The following is an 18,098-nucleotide window of genomic DNA, read 5'->3' as shown; positions in this document are numbered from 1 at the left end:
TATTTGTCTGACGACTGAAATAGGTACTACTAACCATAGTATAATTTAGCTATAAATACATTGTTATAGAAAAAATCAACATTAAACAATAAGTTGAGCAATAATACGATTTTAAAATAACAGACTTAACTAAGTATTTTCGTGAAATTGGGGCCAGATCACGGTACTTCCTAGAACTCCGGAAAAGTCGAAACTATCGCAGAATGGATTCAACCTTCATAGTAGTTTCGAAATACCTTGCACGTAAATCTTCTTGTTCTCATTTGTCAATTATCAAGTAAAAAACGACCATTTACCTGTTGTTTTCAAAATATCTTTTTGTCGGTCCATATGAAGAAAACATGAAAATTTACTGTATATGTGTGGTTGTTATTCATATGGCGCTTCCCTAAATTAGCTAAAACGTTCAGTTTCAAATATATATAGAGAAGGTGGTTGTTCGATCCCTGGGTGAAACGTCTTAATAATGTTCTCTTTGATGACTTGAAAGACAGTATTGCCGCGGTTACGTTGGTTTTTATGGAGGAAAAGTTTTGTATGGAATCTAGGTGAACTGATATAGGGAACAACTGATTTACTACACAAAGACAAGAAAATAAAGCATTAAACCTACCCGGTTAGCTTGCTCCGGGCGAGATGAATGTTCCTCGATATGAAGGAAGACGGTATGTTTGAAGTCATTCATTGTCCACCTCGGATTCCTGTCAGTTACTTGGGATGATCAGGCCAGTACACGTTCAGAATCCAATGGTGAAACCGACCACCGTTATATGACTGGAGTCTAAATTGAGTTGTCGGGGTTTTAATCAATTTGTACCTTGATCTTGATAAAATTTTCACAGTATGTATGTTTATGATACAGCGATAACATAATTTAGCTATCTGAATGAAATGAATAGTTCATTGATGAGACATAAGCGTTTTTTTGCGGTTTGTTTGCACTTCGAATTCTTTTATTCTTTTGAAGTGTATGAACAGCTTAGTCGGTAAACACCACTATATTAAAATAAATTGCTGTCTTTATGTCATTTATTAGTCATAACTGGGCAAACCAATAAACGTTTACTAGAAATATGCATTTGAAAAGCCAAAATGATACTGGTTAAGAACGGTCTTTAAACGCATGTACCTCTAGTTCAAGATTTCGTTTGAGTCCAGTAATATTTTCTGGTCCTTTAGTAGGATCATGGAGTCCATTCAATATTCCTTGATAATAGAGTTGCTAGCACATTTCATTACCTTTCACGAACTCTTATTTTGATTAGCCGCGCTCTATGCTTCCATTATAGGATATCCTTTGCCTATAGATTTTGTTGCTAAGATACTTTTCGGAAAAGTTATTAATAAGCATATGTTATGACGAGCCGTATCAAATAAAAGCAAGAACTCCGAGCGCTTGTAAAAGTCGCCAGAAAGTTACCTAAATCTGGTTTGTGTTTGATTTTTTTTTTCAGCATGAGCAACCTGTTAGATTGCGACGGTAATCTGTACTGTGGGAACAACGGAACTTGATGTTACGGACTTGAAACTTACCGACTTGACGTCGGGAAATACATGCCAAAAACATGATTAACAACAACAAACCGGAAAGAAAGCAACTGTATTATACTGGGATAGGAGACCAAATTGCGATGATGCAAGTACGAGAAAACAAGAAATATCTTTAAAAACGATGGTCGGCGAATGGTAATAAGACAAGAAGTTTATGAGGTTTTCATATCATTTGTGTAACATTTTTCAAATAGCAAAACTAAACACCACACTTTAACAATTTAAATGGTTCTCTTTTAATTTTTCACAAAGGTTTCGTAGAGGTGTAATTTTGTTTCGTTTATCATACAACGAATAATTACAGCAGTGGTCTGGAAGTCACTTCCCTACCTAGAAGACCTTAATCGATCGGCTAATCACACCCTTATTAATGTGATACGCAGACCGTATTCAGCCTTTTCTGTAAATTGATAGAATCTATATGTTGGTATTTGAACAGGTTTTTATTATATTTATTAAACTTACTTATCATTTTAGATCTATCAATATTCTTCTAAATATACTGAACGAAACGTAGCTTTAAAACTATATTCTTCCCTACCTAGCGAGGAAAGTATTTACATTTTGTCCGAGCACGCGCGAGGGGTGTTTTTCCCTTGTTTAAAATAGCGTGCATTTTGGTGACGTCACATAGTATTTGCACTATCATGACGTCATAAACTATATAAATAATGCCAGAAAATACCCATATCTATTCGTCATCACGATCTATTTTGAACGTGATAGGCAAGAAAAATGATCCAACATGTCTGCCTGTGTAAGACAGCCGCTTTCCCAACCCTCGGGACAGCTTGGATAAAAAACCTCGCTAACACTCGGTTTTTCATTCCACACTGTCCCTCGGGTAGAGAAAAACCTGTCTTACACAGGCGGGCATGTAAGATCCTTATAGTCTAGGTCACGAATTCGTTCTATGACGGCGTTCGCCGAACAAAAAACACACAAACTTTTTGAAGATTTCATTTTCACTCTTCCATTCAGCCGTTTCCTTACTTAGCGGCAATAAATCCTAGACGGCAAAAGCAATGGTAGTGAAACAGGTGTCTAATAACTATTACATTTATGTCTCTTTGTGCTGCCACTTCAAAGATTCGGGTACTACATTGGATTCATGTCTTATTATGGCAAAGAATTTAAACAATATCTTTTTTGCAGTTGTTGTGGGGTTGATGTTTATCAAAGATAAAAAATCAAAAGCACCATGCCACCATCTTGGAGACATGACGCTTTTCTTTGCAGGAATCTTCAAAGATTACGGAAAAATCGCTTAAAGTCTACGATATGTAACGAGTATGTTGTATTTGGTAGATTCTATGTTCTTTATATTTTCGACAGTGCGTTTGTTATTTCGAACAAAAGACCCACATATTATTTGAGATTTTCGTGAATCTGATATTCATTTTGCAAGATCCATATGTTAGGTATGGTATTTTATCTTTCTAATTGTACATAGGAATGGTGATAGAAACTTCAAAAAATTTAGAGATATGTCAAATACATGTAACGTTAGTTTTATGGCCAAAATGTATTTACCTGTGTAAAATTTCGAGAAACAATAGGGTTTTTTTTAGCTCACCTGAGCACGAAGTGCTCAAGGGTGAGCTTTTGTGGTCAGTGATTGTCCGGCGTCCGTCGTCGTCCGTCGTCAGTCGTCCGTCGCCCGTCAACACCTCCCAGCCTAAACCACCAGTCCAATTTTGATGAAACTTCACAGGAATGTCCCTTGTATGGTCCTCATCAAAAATTAGTCAAAGAAATGAATTCCATACAGAACTCTGGTTGCAATGGCAACCGAAAGGAAAAAGTTTAAAAATCTTCTTGTCCAAAACCACAGTAGCTAGGGCTTTGATATTTAGTATGTGGCATCATCTAATGGTCCTCTCCCAAATTTATTCAAATTATCCCCCTAGGATCAAATATGACCCCGCCCTGGGGGAGTCACATGGTTTACATAGATTTATATAGGGGAAAACTTTGAAAATCTTCTTGTCCAAAACCACAGGGCCTAGGGCTTTGATAATTGGTATGTAGCATTATCTAATGGTCTTCTACCTAGATTTTCAAAATTATCTCCCTAGGGTCAAATATAGCCCCACCCGGGGGTCAAATGGTTTATATAGACTTATATAGGAAAAAACTTGAAAATCTTCTTGTCAAAAACCACAGGGCCTAGGGCTTTGATATTTGGTATGTGACATAATCTGGTGGTCCTCTACCAAGATTGTTTAAATTATGCCTCTGGGGTGAAAAGAGTCACCATCCCGGGGGTCCCAAGTTTTACATAGACTTGTATAGGAAAAAAAAATAAAAATCTTTTTGTCTAAAACCACAAGACCTAGGCCTTTGATATTTGGTATGTAGCATTGCCTGGTGGTCCTCTACCAACATTGTTCAAATTTTTACCCTAGGGTGAAAAGAGGCCCCACCCGGGGATCCCAATTTTACATAGACTTATATAGGAAAAAATCTTTAAAATTCTTCTTGTCTGAAACCACAATACCTAGACCTTTGATATTTGGTATGTAGCATTGCCTAGTAGACCTCTAACAGGATTGTTCAAATTATGCCCCTGGGGTGAAAAGAGGCCCCGCCCTGGGGGTCACTTTTTATATGAATTATATAGGAAAAAATACTTAAAAAATTATCAGATCATATTTCCTAGACTGTTTAATTATATTTACCTGATGTACCCAAGTGATTACGGGTCACCTTACTGTGACCTTGACCTACTGACCTACTTTCTTGGTTTTTTTAAGATACAGCCTTGAAATTTGGATGACATGTACAGTTTTGCATACCGGTCTTAAAACTGATTTTCAGTGACCATGAATGTGACCTACTGACCTACTTTCTAATATTTTAGCATCAGTTTGCCATTTGAAACATGTGGCTCATATTACTCAGGACAGCGATTCAGGGTCATCGTGACCCTCTTGTTTATTTTACAGAATGTTTACAATTAAATTATGCTATCTGATATATCCTTGAACTTTTATAACAATCTATCGAAAGCAAGCCAAAATTGATTTTTTAAAACATTTCAGAGTAAAAAAATAGATGATATTAACAATTGAAATAATCAATCAAAATCTCTTTGCTATTTGAAAATTCAGTGCATACGAGTTCTTTAGAATATTGTAAAGTATGAATGATAGTGAACATAAATACAGGAAAATCCGTCTTAAATTTTTGAAAGACCGATCAAACAGCAGTTCTTCTCTGATACAGTCTTAGATATTGTGATTCTTTCAGTTAGACAGCATTTCAGACACACAAAAATAGCAATTTTATATAGGCTTATTCAATCCATTTTCTTACAATATTTCTGCAGACAAACCTACCCCCTTTCTTAAATGGCATTTAGAGGCAAAATACCCACTGCCACCTACTATTCTAAATACAGAATTGTAAAGTCAACCGTCCAGCCAGACACTAGTAAAATATTCCAAATTTCACAGAAAACATTATATTGCTTGATTTTGACACAAATTTTATGATTGTAAACATAACCTTTTTATCCGATCAGCTTACGTCTCATTAAGTCTTACGGGTTTCCCTACACTTTTTTCAACCAATCCAAAGCCGTCTTTCAATAACAATGTCTGACTAAAATGGAATAGATATATGGACAAATGGAAAACGCGCATGCGCAACGTTTGGGGATATTTTAGACGGGCGCAGAAGGAGAATGGCATTAGAATTCCTGTAGAAAAATACAGCCCAAAAAGACAACGAAAAATGTTTAAGGTTTTTTAATCTTGCCAAACTATCAATACGTAGACGATGCGATCTTCTTAAGTCGTTACGGAGACGTTGTCTTTAAAGCACCAACGAAGAAAAGAGACCTGTTAAAGAAATTAATAAAAGTGTTCGTTTCTTATACACCATATTCTAAAAATACATTTTATATTATTCAAACCAATTATTAGTGTTATTAGTATTAATAATTAAAGTGAAGTCTACTAAATACAAAATGCAGGTTCGGAATGAAATACTTACACTTTTCACTTCAGCATGAGCTATTGATCTGATATATGTCAATGATGTATATCGTCTGCAGGCGTCGAAGAAAATAAAGGATCCAAATTATTTCTTTCATACGTGTTAAGCTGAAATAGCATTTTTCCTGACACACCTCTTTAATATCGCACATGTACGCGATTTTAGAATGACATAATCGTAGAAGTTGAAATACAAGGGGCGTCGGAAAATATACGGATTTTTTGCTCTTTCACATAAATCGTTCAACAATTTTCAATTTTTTAAAATTCTTTTTCAAAGTATTCCCCCACCTACGTCTATACACTTTTGCCATCTTCTAGGGAGCTTTTGTATTCCCTCTGCAAACCATGAAGTAGACCTTTTGCTGAGGTAATAATAATAACAGCTGAAATTAAAGCCGCCCTGATCTCATATTTGTTTCCAGCGAGCCTTATTTCAGTTTTGGAAACAAATAAAACTCGCAGGGGGCAAGGTCTGGGTTGTACGGAGGGTGGGACAACAATTGACAGTTGACGGAGTTGATAAGTATGAGAAGGGGCATTGTCCTACAAAAGAAGGACACTTCCATGAGCTAGCCTGGGGCGCAACCTTTTCTGTGTTTCTTTTTTATTATTTATTTTTTCAAAATTACTTCTGAGTAGTATCTAGCAGTCACAGTTTGATCTTTTGGCATGAAATGAGCCGGTATTATTCCACGTGAATCCAAAAAGCAAGGGGACATAGCCTTGCCAGCAGAGAGAGACAGCTTGAACTTCGTGGTACGTGGGGTACTAGCTCGTTTCCACTGCTTTGACTGGGCTAAGCATAATAAACCCGCATTTCATCCACAATGAGAATACAGCTCAAAAACTTATTTTCATCACGGCTAAAATGTTCTTTTGCGATGGTCACCCTGGACGCCTTTCGGTCTTCTGTCCACTGTTTCGTCACCCACCTAGCACTTACCTTGCTCATACCTAATTTTGCGTGTAAAATCTGATGTGCCGGCGTTTTACCAATCCTAGACAGATTAGCTACCACCTGCAATGTCACTCTGCGATCTTTGATGACAAAAACCTCAACACGCGCCACCATTTAGGGGTCACTGCCTCAGCGGGCCTCCCTACCCTAGGCTTGTCCGTCACGCTTGTCCTGCCTTCCCTAAACTGTGAAACCCGGCTATAAAAGGTTGAACGGGATATGCAGGCTTTAGAACACCTTTTCTGGAACCTTTGAAAAATGTGGGGAAAATCATCCGCTAAAAGCAGGAATTTTATTACAGATCTGTTTTTCTCCAGCTTAAGAGCCCATGGTAGCCCTAACACCTACCTTGTTCAAATGATCAAAACTTCGTGTATATACACTTGTCATTGACCGATTTATAGGCAATTGCTCATGTATAATATGTGTAGGTAGCTGCACGTGGAAAGTCAGCATCATGAAAAGTCCGGATATTCTCCGACCGCCCCTCGTTTACGTGAAATGTATAAGACAGACAATCGAGTGATCGTGCCTATCCGACATATACCCGAGCACAGTGAGGGTATAACGAATAGATACGGTAACGAGTTCGTCTATCCGACTTAGACCACGTGACATCAAATCTGTAATTAATCAAAACTGCCCCACGCGTTCTATAAAAATTAGGATTATACTATTATCTGCTATTTTCTTAAGAATGATATTATTCTTGTACCGTTAGCGCTTATTTGTATAAATTCAGTATTCTCCAAATACCGGATTTACTAAAATTTGGCGTTCATTAACACTTTGTCAGTTGTAATCGCCAGTGACGATCAGTTAAAATATGGAATTCTCTTCTATCAGAAATAACTTTTTATTACTAAAATCCTGCTTTTTCACCAACTGACAAAATAACCGTGGTTCTATTAATTTTTTGTTCTTGAGCGTTGAAGCCATCAAACCAGTAACCACTGTTGGTTTTTATTTTAGTGGTTTATTATGATATATTTAGTGCATGGACGCAGAGCGCATTTTTCGCAGAACATGCGGCATATTATAACTAAATTCTAAACTGGCTGAAAAAAAATGAATATACCGACCGATGATACAATATTGTGCTATATATATATATTATGTTATAAATGTCTGAATTTAAATTTGCATCTCTGAAAATCTACAGTTGTTAATTGCTTTTAACAACTATTAATATATATTTTGCAATAAATGAATTAAATTCACATGTTACCTTTATACCAAGGTACAATCACTTTGGGATGACGAGAGCTTTTAATTTAGTTAAAACAAGGAAACCAATTTACTACAGTTAAAATACCTATATTTATTACGCAGTTTTTAATATTTTAAAAACGAAATTACATTAATATTTTACCAAAGTAAAGAAAAAAAATTAGACCAAACTCACTTGTATTTTGAATTATTTAAGTTTTTGATGGTTAATACTCTTTAAAATACATATTATATAAAATTCTGCTCGAAAGTCTTCCATGAAATATTTCTGCTAAATTATTTTTAAAGCGGACCAACACAATTCGAAAGTACTCATATATATGGAAAACTAGCCCTATCCCTGCGGCATGTTTCAACACACCAAAGTGGCTTTACATAATGATGTGTCTGTGAGACTGCTTCTGTCATCTATAGATTAAAATTAAAGTTGGGATACTCCTTCGTGTAAATGATATAGAAAAAATAAAACCATAGTATTACAGTTGACAATTTATCGTTTCTGAGGTTAATTTGTTTAAAGGCTTTCAACATTGCGTAAGCCTCCCCTTCACTGTGGAATGTGCGTTCAACAAGATAACATTATTCATTATCTAAAACTGCTTTCCAGGGTTTCTTTTATTTTCAGAAATAGATATTTCATGTTTAAAACCATGACAGGAGTTTGCCATACACTTTCGCGACTTTACATAAAGTCACAGTAAAGACTTACGTCGACAAAACAACCTGAAAAACACATGAGTATCCCTTGAAGGTATTAGATACCTAATAGAAATGTTTAAAACAATGGCATTCGCTTGGTTTATTCTTAAAGTTGACCTTGTTTTGCAATGTGTTGCAATTTTTAAACAACTTTTAACGTGCCGTTTTTTATAAATTTTGTATAATTTGTGGTATTTCCTGAACCTCAAGTAGAGACAAATTTCAAAGTGATGGCCATTGTCCAAAATGTCTGCAGAGAATGCATTTTACCATTAATTTTGATGAAAGAAACGTCAAACTATTGGTTAACAATTATAAAACACAAAATAAAACTGTCAGTATCATTTTTCCAGGGTTCCTCAAGTAAAAGGATTTAATGAGACAGAATTATAACACCAACATCGAAGAATTAAGTGCGAGTCCTATGGGACTGTTTAAAATTTTGTCACTTCATTCAAAAATAAGCTTGGGGCAGAAGTAAAACCTACCTACATTTCTTCCACAATATGTAATCTAAAGAGTAAAGGCAAAATAGAGAATTTTTACTCCATGTAACTCAGTATTTTCAAAGATGTCTAATCTGCCCCCTTGTGTTTTAGAGGTAAATTCATTTTGAACAGCAGGAAATCGCACATCAAATCAAACATTTCCAATTTTATGCAATAAATCAATAATAATCTTAAAAAAATAAAAACTTACTAGAAACAAAAGGGTCATGATGACCCTATATCACTCAGCTGTTAAACTTGGTCTTGGAGTCATCAAGACAAACATTCTGACTAAGTTTCATGAAGATAGGGTCATAAATGTGTCCTCTACAGTGTTAACAAGCTTTTCCTTTGATTTGAGTGGTGACTGAAATTTTTGACCCCCACATGACCCAGTTTCGAACTTGGCCTAGGAATCATCAAGATAAACAATTTTACCAAGTTTCGTGAAGATAGGGACATAAATATGGCCTCTAGAGTGTTAACAAGCTTTTCCTCTGATTTGACCTGGTGACCTGGTTTTTGACCCAACATGATCCAGTTTCAAACTTTGCCTAAAGCTCATCAAGATAAACATTCTGTGCTAGTTTGTATCAAATCAAAGCATAAATGAAACCTCTTTATGGCTGAAAGGGCCAAAAAAGAAAAGTTTGCCCCTTACAGGGGCAGTAACTAGAACCCATAATGGAATCTAGCCAGTTTTCGAAAGGAACCGAAATCTTATTGTGACTTAAGTTGTGTGTAGACTTAAGTTGTGTGTAAGTGTGGTTAAAATCGAATGTAAAATGTTACTTCTATCTTGTTCACAAGGTAAAAATTAACAAATTTTGGCTCTTTCAGGGGTCAATCAGGGGCCGTAACTCCGGAACCTATGATTGGATCTGACGGATTCATCATGGAATCCAAGATCTATTATTGTTAAAGATATTTTGTAAGTTTGTATCAAATCAAACCAAAAATAAAGTCTCTTTATGGCTTCTAAAGCCAAAATAGCAAATGTTGGCCCTTAAAGGGGCCATAACTCTGGAACTCATGATGGGATCTGACAAGTTTTCAAAAGGAACCGAGATATTATGCTAATACAAGTTGTATGCAAGTTTGATTAAAATTGATTGCAAAATGTGGTCTCTATCGTGTTCACAATCCAAAATAACATATTTTGGCCATTTAAGGGGCCATAACTCTCGAACCCTTGACGGGATCTGGCGAGTTTTCGAAAGGAACCGAGGTATTATGCCAATACAAGTTGTGAGCAAGTTTGATTAAAATTGATTTCAAAATGTGGTCTCTATCGTGTTCACAAGAAATTGCGGACGGACGGACGATGAACGGACGGATGGACGACGGACGAAGGGCGATCACAAAAGCTCACCTTTCCACTACGTGACAGGTGAGCTAAAAAGAAATATATGGAAAAGATAGTCCCAGTGGGGCTTGAACCTATGACCCCTTGAAAACTTTAAACCAAAAGTAGGTTTATGGCAGGAATTGTATACTCTTCAAAAGGATCTAATACTTTTTTAAGGGCGGCTAATCAGATTTTGATCAAGTTATTGATTTGATGGAAAGTTTATAATGATCATGTTCACTTATTTGTGTTCACCGACTGCTACAATAAATTTACCTTGGTTGGGCAACCAGGACAGGCCCGCATTTGCCCGCAAATGGATATAAATATAATTTTTCCGGTTTTCAGATTTTTACTATTTTTAACTAAATGGAAAACCAATACATTGTACTCGTCAATAGCAGTCTGTCTCGTGTGTGTATATATATACCCTTGCATTACATCAAATGTATCGAATGTGAAAAGATGGAACTAATATTTATTGCACTGCATATATTAACCGTCTCTTTTGTAAAAGGTAAATATTTATTTATTTCGTTATTATATATGAACAATGTATTCTTAATACGGAACTATCTATATCATTACCATCTGTAGTATTTATGTATGTGTATAAGTTATATATTACTTTTCTTTCATGCGCTTTTCCACAGTATTTAAGTTATTTTGACATGGATCAGGTTATTAAATATAGCTGAATTAATTATCGGTACTGATTGATAACTTTTTAAAAGTTATTTTTTTCAAATATTTTAAGAAAAGAAATTTGGCAAGAGATACTTTAAGTTCTTCTTTTTTACAGGCGATGCTAAAAAACTACTCTGCGGACCAAACATATTTAGTCTTATTAAATATGATCCAGAGACACATGTTTGCCGTGATAATGTGGTAGTTCCAATAACGGACTCAAACTCTTTAGTCAATGGAGAGGAATCCAAAATACATATCACTGCTACCCGGGTACTGAACGGTCGACACACAAAGACTCGCGTGCCTGAAAATCTTCCAAAACACTCCACTACTTCTCTCACCACTACGGAATCAGAGACACTGCTCTGTGGGGACAATTTACAGAATTTAGTAAAGTACAATACCAAAACACACAAATGCGAAAATGGCAAAATAGTAATGATAAGATCAAAGACTCGCGTGCCTGAAAATCTACCAAAACACTCCACTGCTTCTATCACCACTACGGAATCAGAGACATTGCTCTGTGGAGAAACTTTACTGAATTTAGTAAAGTACGATACCAAAACACACAAATGCGAAAATGGCAAAATAGTAATGATAAGATCAAAGACTCGCGTGCCTGAAAATCTACCAAAACACTCCACTGCTTCTATCACCACTACGGGATCAGAGACATTGCTCTGTGGGGACACTTTACAGAATTTAGTAAAGTACGGTACCAAAACACACAAATGCAAAAATGGCAAAGTAGTAATGATAAGATCAAAGACTCGCGTGCCTGAAAATCTACCAAAACACTCCACTACTTCTTTCACCACTACGGAATCAGAGACATTGCTCTGTGGAGACACTTTACTGAATTTATTGAAGTACGATACCAAAACACACAAATGCGAAAATGGGAAAATAGTAATGATAAGATCAAAGACTCGCGTGCCTGAAAATTTTCCAAAACACTCCATTTCTTCTCTAACCACTACGGAATCAGAGACATTGCTCTGTGGAGACACTTTACTGAGTTTAGTAAAGTACGATACCAAAACACACAAATGCGAAAATGGCAAAATAGTAATGATAAGGTCCATGTTAAATCCTACAACTAGAATGCCAATAACAAGTTTGCCGGAAAAGTCGAGAACAACCAGAAAGGAGATATCAGAAAATACATCAGTCGGTCAAAAGAGTATCAAAATGCCATGCAGGTACGTTGTTTGTTGTTACATTTTGAGATGTTGCGTCACAATGGACCATCTTTCTGGCTTCTTTTGTTTAATTTTAGGGGATCCGTTCACAGGTACCCTGTGGCTGGACATAATTGCCGCCGTAATTTGACGTTATTTCTCCTATCTTATTTTTTTGACATATAAAGTCATCAAAATAACCCACAACTTTCGATTTAAATGCTTATTTAAAATATTCAGAATTTACCGATGATATTAAAAAACTGAGATTTTTTTTAAATATCATCGGCAAATTCTCAATATTTTAAAGAAGCATTTAAATCGAATGCTGTGGGTTATTTGGTGACTATAAACGTAAAGAATTTCAAATAGGACAAATAACAGCGTGTAGTCAACACAGCGGCGTTATGTCCAGCCGCAGAATTTAATATACGTTTTAAGTGTGTGTATATTTGATGTAAACAATGGTGTAATGAAATTTAGTCTAAAATTCGTATCGTTTTGAAAGATGACTCTTAAATGTATTTTCGCCCGATCACGGGGAAATCAACACTATTGCGTCATTTTAGTGAGTTTTCCAGCATTCCAGGAAACCAAAAATTAAGGTAGAGGCGATGGTATCACCAGACCGTATCGGTTGTACCATTCCTCGTTTGCAGCATCCCACCCCACAATGATAACTGATTTATATTCTTACCTGAAGAACAAGCATATTAAGAAAAAAACTCATGTGGACGTATAAACGAATTAACAGTTTACTTGGTAAGAATGTAGTGATTTGATAGCACAAGATGTAATATTAAACCTAAATCCAAATTATGTAATCTGGTGGCATTTTAAGAGTAACTTTAACACTCGATCCTATTTTTCTCCAGACTTTTAACAATATGAATTACGGTAGCATTTTGACTAAATAAAATACTTAAATCCATTGCAAACGTTGAGAACTTTGCACAATTTACGTGAACTTACTGAGTGTGTATCTAAGGCGATAAAACACAAGGTAATAAGATACCGAGGACAAAAAGAAATTATCAGTGTACTTTTGTTAAACGAGGAATGGTTGGTTGACGAGTAAAGTACCGATTTCATGTCGATTGTGATGGCTTAAGTAGAATCAATTTGTAAATATTATTTAGAAGGAAGAAAAAGGATGATAATAAAGTAGTTCTAAATATCACAAACACTTTTGTTATAGCCGACATGACTTTATTTAATTATAAGATGTTTATAAACAAATATATGTATGCAAATTTGTAAATAATTTAAAAAAAAACTTTTTTTCGAAGTCATGTGAAGGATATATGGCCTAATTAAATATCTCCAGTCATTTTGTCTGCGCAAAGAACGAAAAGTCTTTTTGATCATATTTTGTTGAATTTGGAATTTGTCATATTGTCAATAAACAATTATTTTTCATATATTTCGTCAGCATAAAATTTATGCATTTCATAAGTTCATTTGTTCCTTCACTTGGTTTGACACTTAAAATATTAAACATTTTATGTAACGGGAACATTTAGTATTACTATTTCCATTCATTCGGGCTTTCCGTTCAGTATGTCTTTCCTGAGAGATCTCATATTTACTTTCGCCATGTGAGTTAGTCATCCATTTGGCTTGCGGAAGGTCTGACTTTCTACCCTGGTGTCCACCCGCACGCAACGTATATGACAACTATTCAGAAATGTCTGGTAAATGACTAAAGTAACTTTTAGATTTTATAAAACAGAAAACAGTTTGCTGGCTGGTGTAGTTCTAAAAGGTTTTTTTTTTTAATGTGAAATTGTCTTTGGCAGGCAGATTACATTTAAGATGTAGAACAAGTTAGCCGTTTGCCATACTTCAATAAAATTATGTCTCGTAGTTATATAAGAAAACCGTAACGTTCTTTTTTGCTCTTTTAAAACAAATGGACCGTTGAAATGGTGCACAGTCGCTTACCAAATGTTCATATGTTGAAATGGCATTTGGAGACTGAAAAATGATAGTATTTTCTACTTGGTGACCTAGAACGGAGACATATTGAAGACAAAACTCGTCTTGAAACGATGACTCAAAATTGACATAAGCATCATAACTTCGCTTTTCAATATCGACACCACAACATTTTCAGTATGCTCATTTTAGAAAAGATGTCCTCAAATATTCAAAATTGTAATTAAAAAGTTAGAGCTTCTGTAATTTAGAATTATAAAAAAAGCGTGTCTGCAAAAATCAAGTTGAAGTTTGTAACCTCTGACGAGATAAAAATGTAATATGCTTCGGAAATAAAAAAAGGGTAATTATCAGTGCTCATGAAAGCCACAACATCATTAACTTTACTCCAACCGTAACAAAAAGCATATATCGACATCAAACCGGTACTTTACTCGTCACGCAACTATTTCTCCTGTTACTTAGTACACTCCACAGCGCCACCGCTAAATCATTTTTGACATACATTTAAAAATTTCTTCAAGACTCTTGGTTTTATTTTCCCCATTTTTTAACTGCTGACAGTCTCTAAGTTCCTGCATTAATAGCCGGACTTAAGGCACTCGACATGTAAGATTTCGATAGATGCCTGTTGAGTAGTAATAAAAATTATACTATCCTCTTAAAAACGCTAAACTGATGCAAAAATGTACATCTGTATAAATATTAATAATACAGAAAAGTATTTTAAGATGGATACAATTGGCGTAACTTCAACCATGCACTTACCTAGTTGAAAAAGTTAATTATTCTTTTTCAGAAGAAGCGATTTGATAGACTGCAACGGTATAATGTACTGCGGAAATAATGGCACCTACAAATGTTGCGGATTTCAAACTTTCCAACCAAAACAGCAAACGTGCTGCCGAGTAACTAGTTCCAAATATAAAATTCACGATGATAAACCAGAAAGAAATCACATGTAAGTATCAAATTGTCTCATTTTGTATTAAGTCCAGTTATGTTATTTATATTTCAGTCCAGTTATATTGGGAGTCAGTTTAAATAAGATAAACATACTGTTGGACAGTTTCGCAATAGTAAAAAATATGTACCAGCTAACTCAAGTACGTCGCGGAGTGAGTTATTTTGCCACAAAGAACTTACTAGCAGTATATCTCTTCTATTGCAGCTGCTGCGGGGTAAATGTATATCCAAGAAGAAAATCAAAAGCACCATGTCAACATTCGTCTAGAAACGATGCTTTTCTGAGTGGCAAACTTCCAAAAATGAAGAAGAAGTTACTTGAGTCGATGATATGTAATGAAAATATAATGTTTGGTATGGGCATTTAATGACTTATTTGGCATTCAGAGCTTATATTCTTGCATTTCTAACAGATGTTCATTCTAGATTAGGTCAACACTGTAATGGTCATTCATGAAATGTAACACCTCCTTCCTGCATCGCACTAGCGTATAGCGTGCCTGTTCTATGAATGTGTACATGCATGTAATATATGCTGTACGGCAGTTATCTTTTATCTTCTTCATGGGTCAGTCATTTATAATAAAAAATCTCTCTTAGGGTCCAAAATGTTCAAATATAATTAGAATATTACCTTGGCGACGAGGAAGGGGTTGTTTGAAGCATTTATTTGGTATTTACTTTATATATATCTATGAAGATGATGATGATAAGAGAAATTATTATGAAGAGTTCGTACACTGCCCGATATTTACTCCCCTCACTGTTACTTAAACAAGCGTGATTTTATCTTTTATAGCTTATCATCTAAGAATTAGTGGGCCACACACCAGAGACGACGAAAGATACCTGCCAGGGTTACTCAGTATGAATGGCAACCATATATGAGCACCAGCCGAAGGTATTTCATACGACTGCAGACAAAAAACGACATTAAAATTCCATTGGACAAATACAGCCCTTCTAGACTACGGAGAAAAGGGTTCCTAATCTTGTCGAACTACCGGTACTTAAACGACAGTATCTTCTTCCTTCGTCATGGGGATCCTGTGTTCAAAGCACCAAAGGGGAAAAGAATGCTTCTAAAGAAGTTACGAAAGGTTCACGCGAATTGCAAGAAGAAATGAAAACAATATCTCAGGCTGTCAACAAAGTCTTACTTTCCTGCATGTTCAAATTGTTTGAAGTATTAATGACTTGAATATTTGAAATTCGTTTTTTTAGTTTGGTCTTAAAATTTGTCTTTAAAAGGAAATGGCAAATCTTATATGTCTGTTGCTCTTTTAATTTGCTTCACTAATAACAGTGCTTAATCATAAAGTGTCTGTATATGAGAGAGAAAAAACATACAAAAGACCCGAAAAACAAATAGTGTATTATTTTCAGTAAAAGCTGTAATTTTCTGTTTTCTTAGGGAAAATCTCAAAATTAAGAAAGTTGCAGTGTTGACAGCCTGTATTCGATACTATTTGATCTTGCGGCCAGCAAGGACAGAATTCAGTGCGGACAAACAGACCCAGTACATGGATATTCGAACTGCACAGACGGAATTCCTGTGCAAGTCCAGTGCTTTCCATTCTGCGTCCAAAGGAGTCCCGGAACAATGACAGGTTCCACCTTGCACAGTACTATTAAACATGGCAATTAGCCCAACAAAAACTATTGCATAGAAAATGTATGCTGAGACAAGATGTCTTGAGAAGCCTAATTTTAAGGTTCGTCGCGACTAAGCATTTCTGGATGCAACGCAATTACCAATTATTACACTGTACAAAATTTCACAACTCTTAAGTTTTGAAAGTAATGACGTTTTAACAATTATAGAATTAATAAGGTTTTCAAAAATGTTAAGACTAATTGTCTCTTTTTCCTATTTTATTTCCAAAGTTACACCGTCCTTAAATCCCACATACTGACTTGGTATCAAATCTAAATATTGCCTTTAGGCTGAACACCACTAAATCCAGCTCTTCTTTATTTCATATAAAATCCACTTACTTCATAACGGTTTTTCGACATTTTGTTGCATATCAGATTTTCAGAGACTTATCAGTTGTTCCAGATTCTATTTGGTAGTAATCAGCTTTTATACAGAATCTCCATTGTTTGATAAAATAAGTTTCCCACACAGATTTCGAAATACTAAAAATATGGTCTTTTATTCAACACCTTCTCTAAAGGTATTTTAACTAATGCTACTGGCTGCAATACATTCAAGTACAAAATATATTCTGATAATATTGTTTGAAATATACTTAAGGCCGAAACATACGCAAACTATTCGTAGGTTTAGTGTGGTTGGCGGTACTACTGATTATATCGATACAAGAATTCTATTACCAGTCACCATCAGAAATAACAAGATAGTGTCCACGACCAAAATAATAATTTCCAACTAACATCCAAAACATGCCTGTGGTCTGAAAATATGATGAGGAAACCATTCATTTTTCCGGCCTTTGTAACTAATGGTCAGCAACATAGACACACAATGAGTTCATAAATGTTTCATAGTAAATCCGCATGACAAGAGCAAGGTGATACAGAAATGTAAATAATTGTTGTTTGTAAATATGATTGTAAATTTATAATAAAAGCGGCGGCTGAAACATATGTGTGATTAGTGTTGATATGTGTGTAACATTTGTATTTTATATATCCAATGAAGAACATAAAGTTGATGTTGTGATATGTTTTCATTGATGATATACAATACTGTGGGAACTTTTTAAAATATGTTGTGTGTTATACATTACTGGCGCCCCAATTGCTGAATTACCACCTTTAAAAGTCATGAGTGATCAAAATAATTGATTAAAGACGAAAGTAAATGTTTCGTTCCCATAACACAAGCTATATGTACACTTTTGTACTGCTTTAAATGTTTAACACTATTTTTTCACGGTAGTCACGATTTCATTTAAGGTGAGTTCGATATTTTTAATGTTTATGCCTTAAACCAAGGTCCATTAAAATCATTCAGGCGGCGAATTTAGCGCGTTCTCGGGAAGGCCAATGTTTTCCATAGACATTCCGGTTTCG

General features: G+C 35.3%; 1 protein-coding gene and 1 long non-coding RNA gene across 2 annotated transcripts; both read left to right on the top strand.

Moving 5' to 3' along the window:
* The first annotated feature begins 10,715 nt into the window (after positions 1 to 10,715).
* Positions 10,716 to 15,424, top strand: LOC128547110 (uncharacterized). The gene is made up of 4 exons (XM_053518852.1): positions 10,716 to 10,795; positions 11,081 to 12,173; positions 14,890 to 15,051; positions 15,262 to 15,424. Exons 1-4 carry the CDS (start codon positions 10,744 to 10,746, stop codon positions 15,422 to 15,424), a joined length of 1,470 nt encoding a protein of 489 aa, XP_053374827.1. The 5' UTR covers positions 10,716 to 10,743.
* Positions 15,425 to 15,868: 444 nt separating this feature from the next.
* On the top strand, positions 15,869 to 17,737 carry LOC128555274 (uncharacterized). Its single transcript, XR_008369933.1, has 2 exons — positions 15,869 to 16,062; positions 16,471 to 17,737. It is a non-coding gene; the product is annotated as an uncharacterized LOC128555274 (long non-coding RNA).
* Positions 17,738 to 18,098: the final 361 nt, after the last annotated feature.

Source organism: Mercenaria mercenaria, chromosome 1 (genome assembly GCF_021730395.1).
Source record: "Mercenaria mercenaria strain notata chromosome 1, MADL_Memer_1, whole genome shotgun sequence".
NCBI classification, from domain to species: Eukaryota; Metazoa; Mollusca; class Bivalvia; order Venerida; family Veneridae; genus Mercenaria; species Mercenaria mercenaria.
This window is presented reverse-complemented; position numbering and strand designations above follow the sequence as displayed.

What these genes read in the sequence shown, in the direction of transcription:
- LOC128547110 (XM_053518852.1), top strand. Translation starts at nt 10,744, where the DNA reads ATGGAACTAATATTTATTGCACTGCATATATTAACCGTCTCTTTTGTA. An exon ending in AGTATCAAAATGCCATGCAG is followed by an intron (nt 12,174 to 14,889) that starts GTACGTTGTTTG and finishes ATTCTTTTTCAG; the next exon opens with AAGAAGCGATTTGATAGACT. An exon ending in AAACCAGAAAGAAATCACAT is followed by an intron (nt 15,052 to 15,261) that starts GTAAGTATCAAA and finishes CTTCTATTGCAG; the next exon opens with CTGCTGCGGGGTAAATGTAT.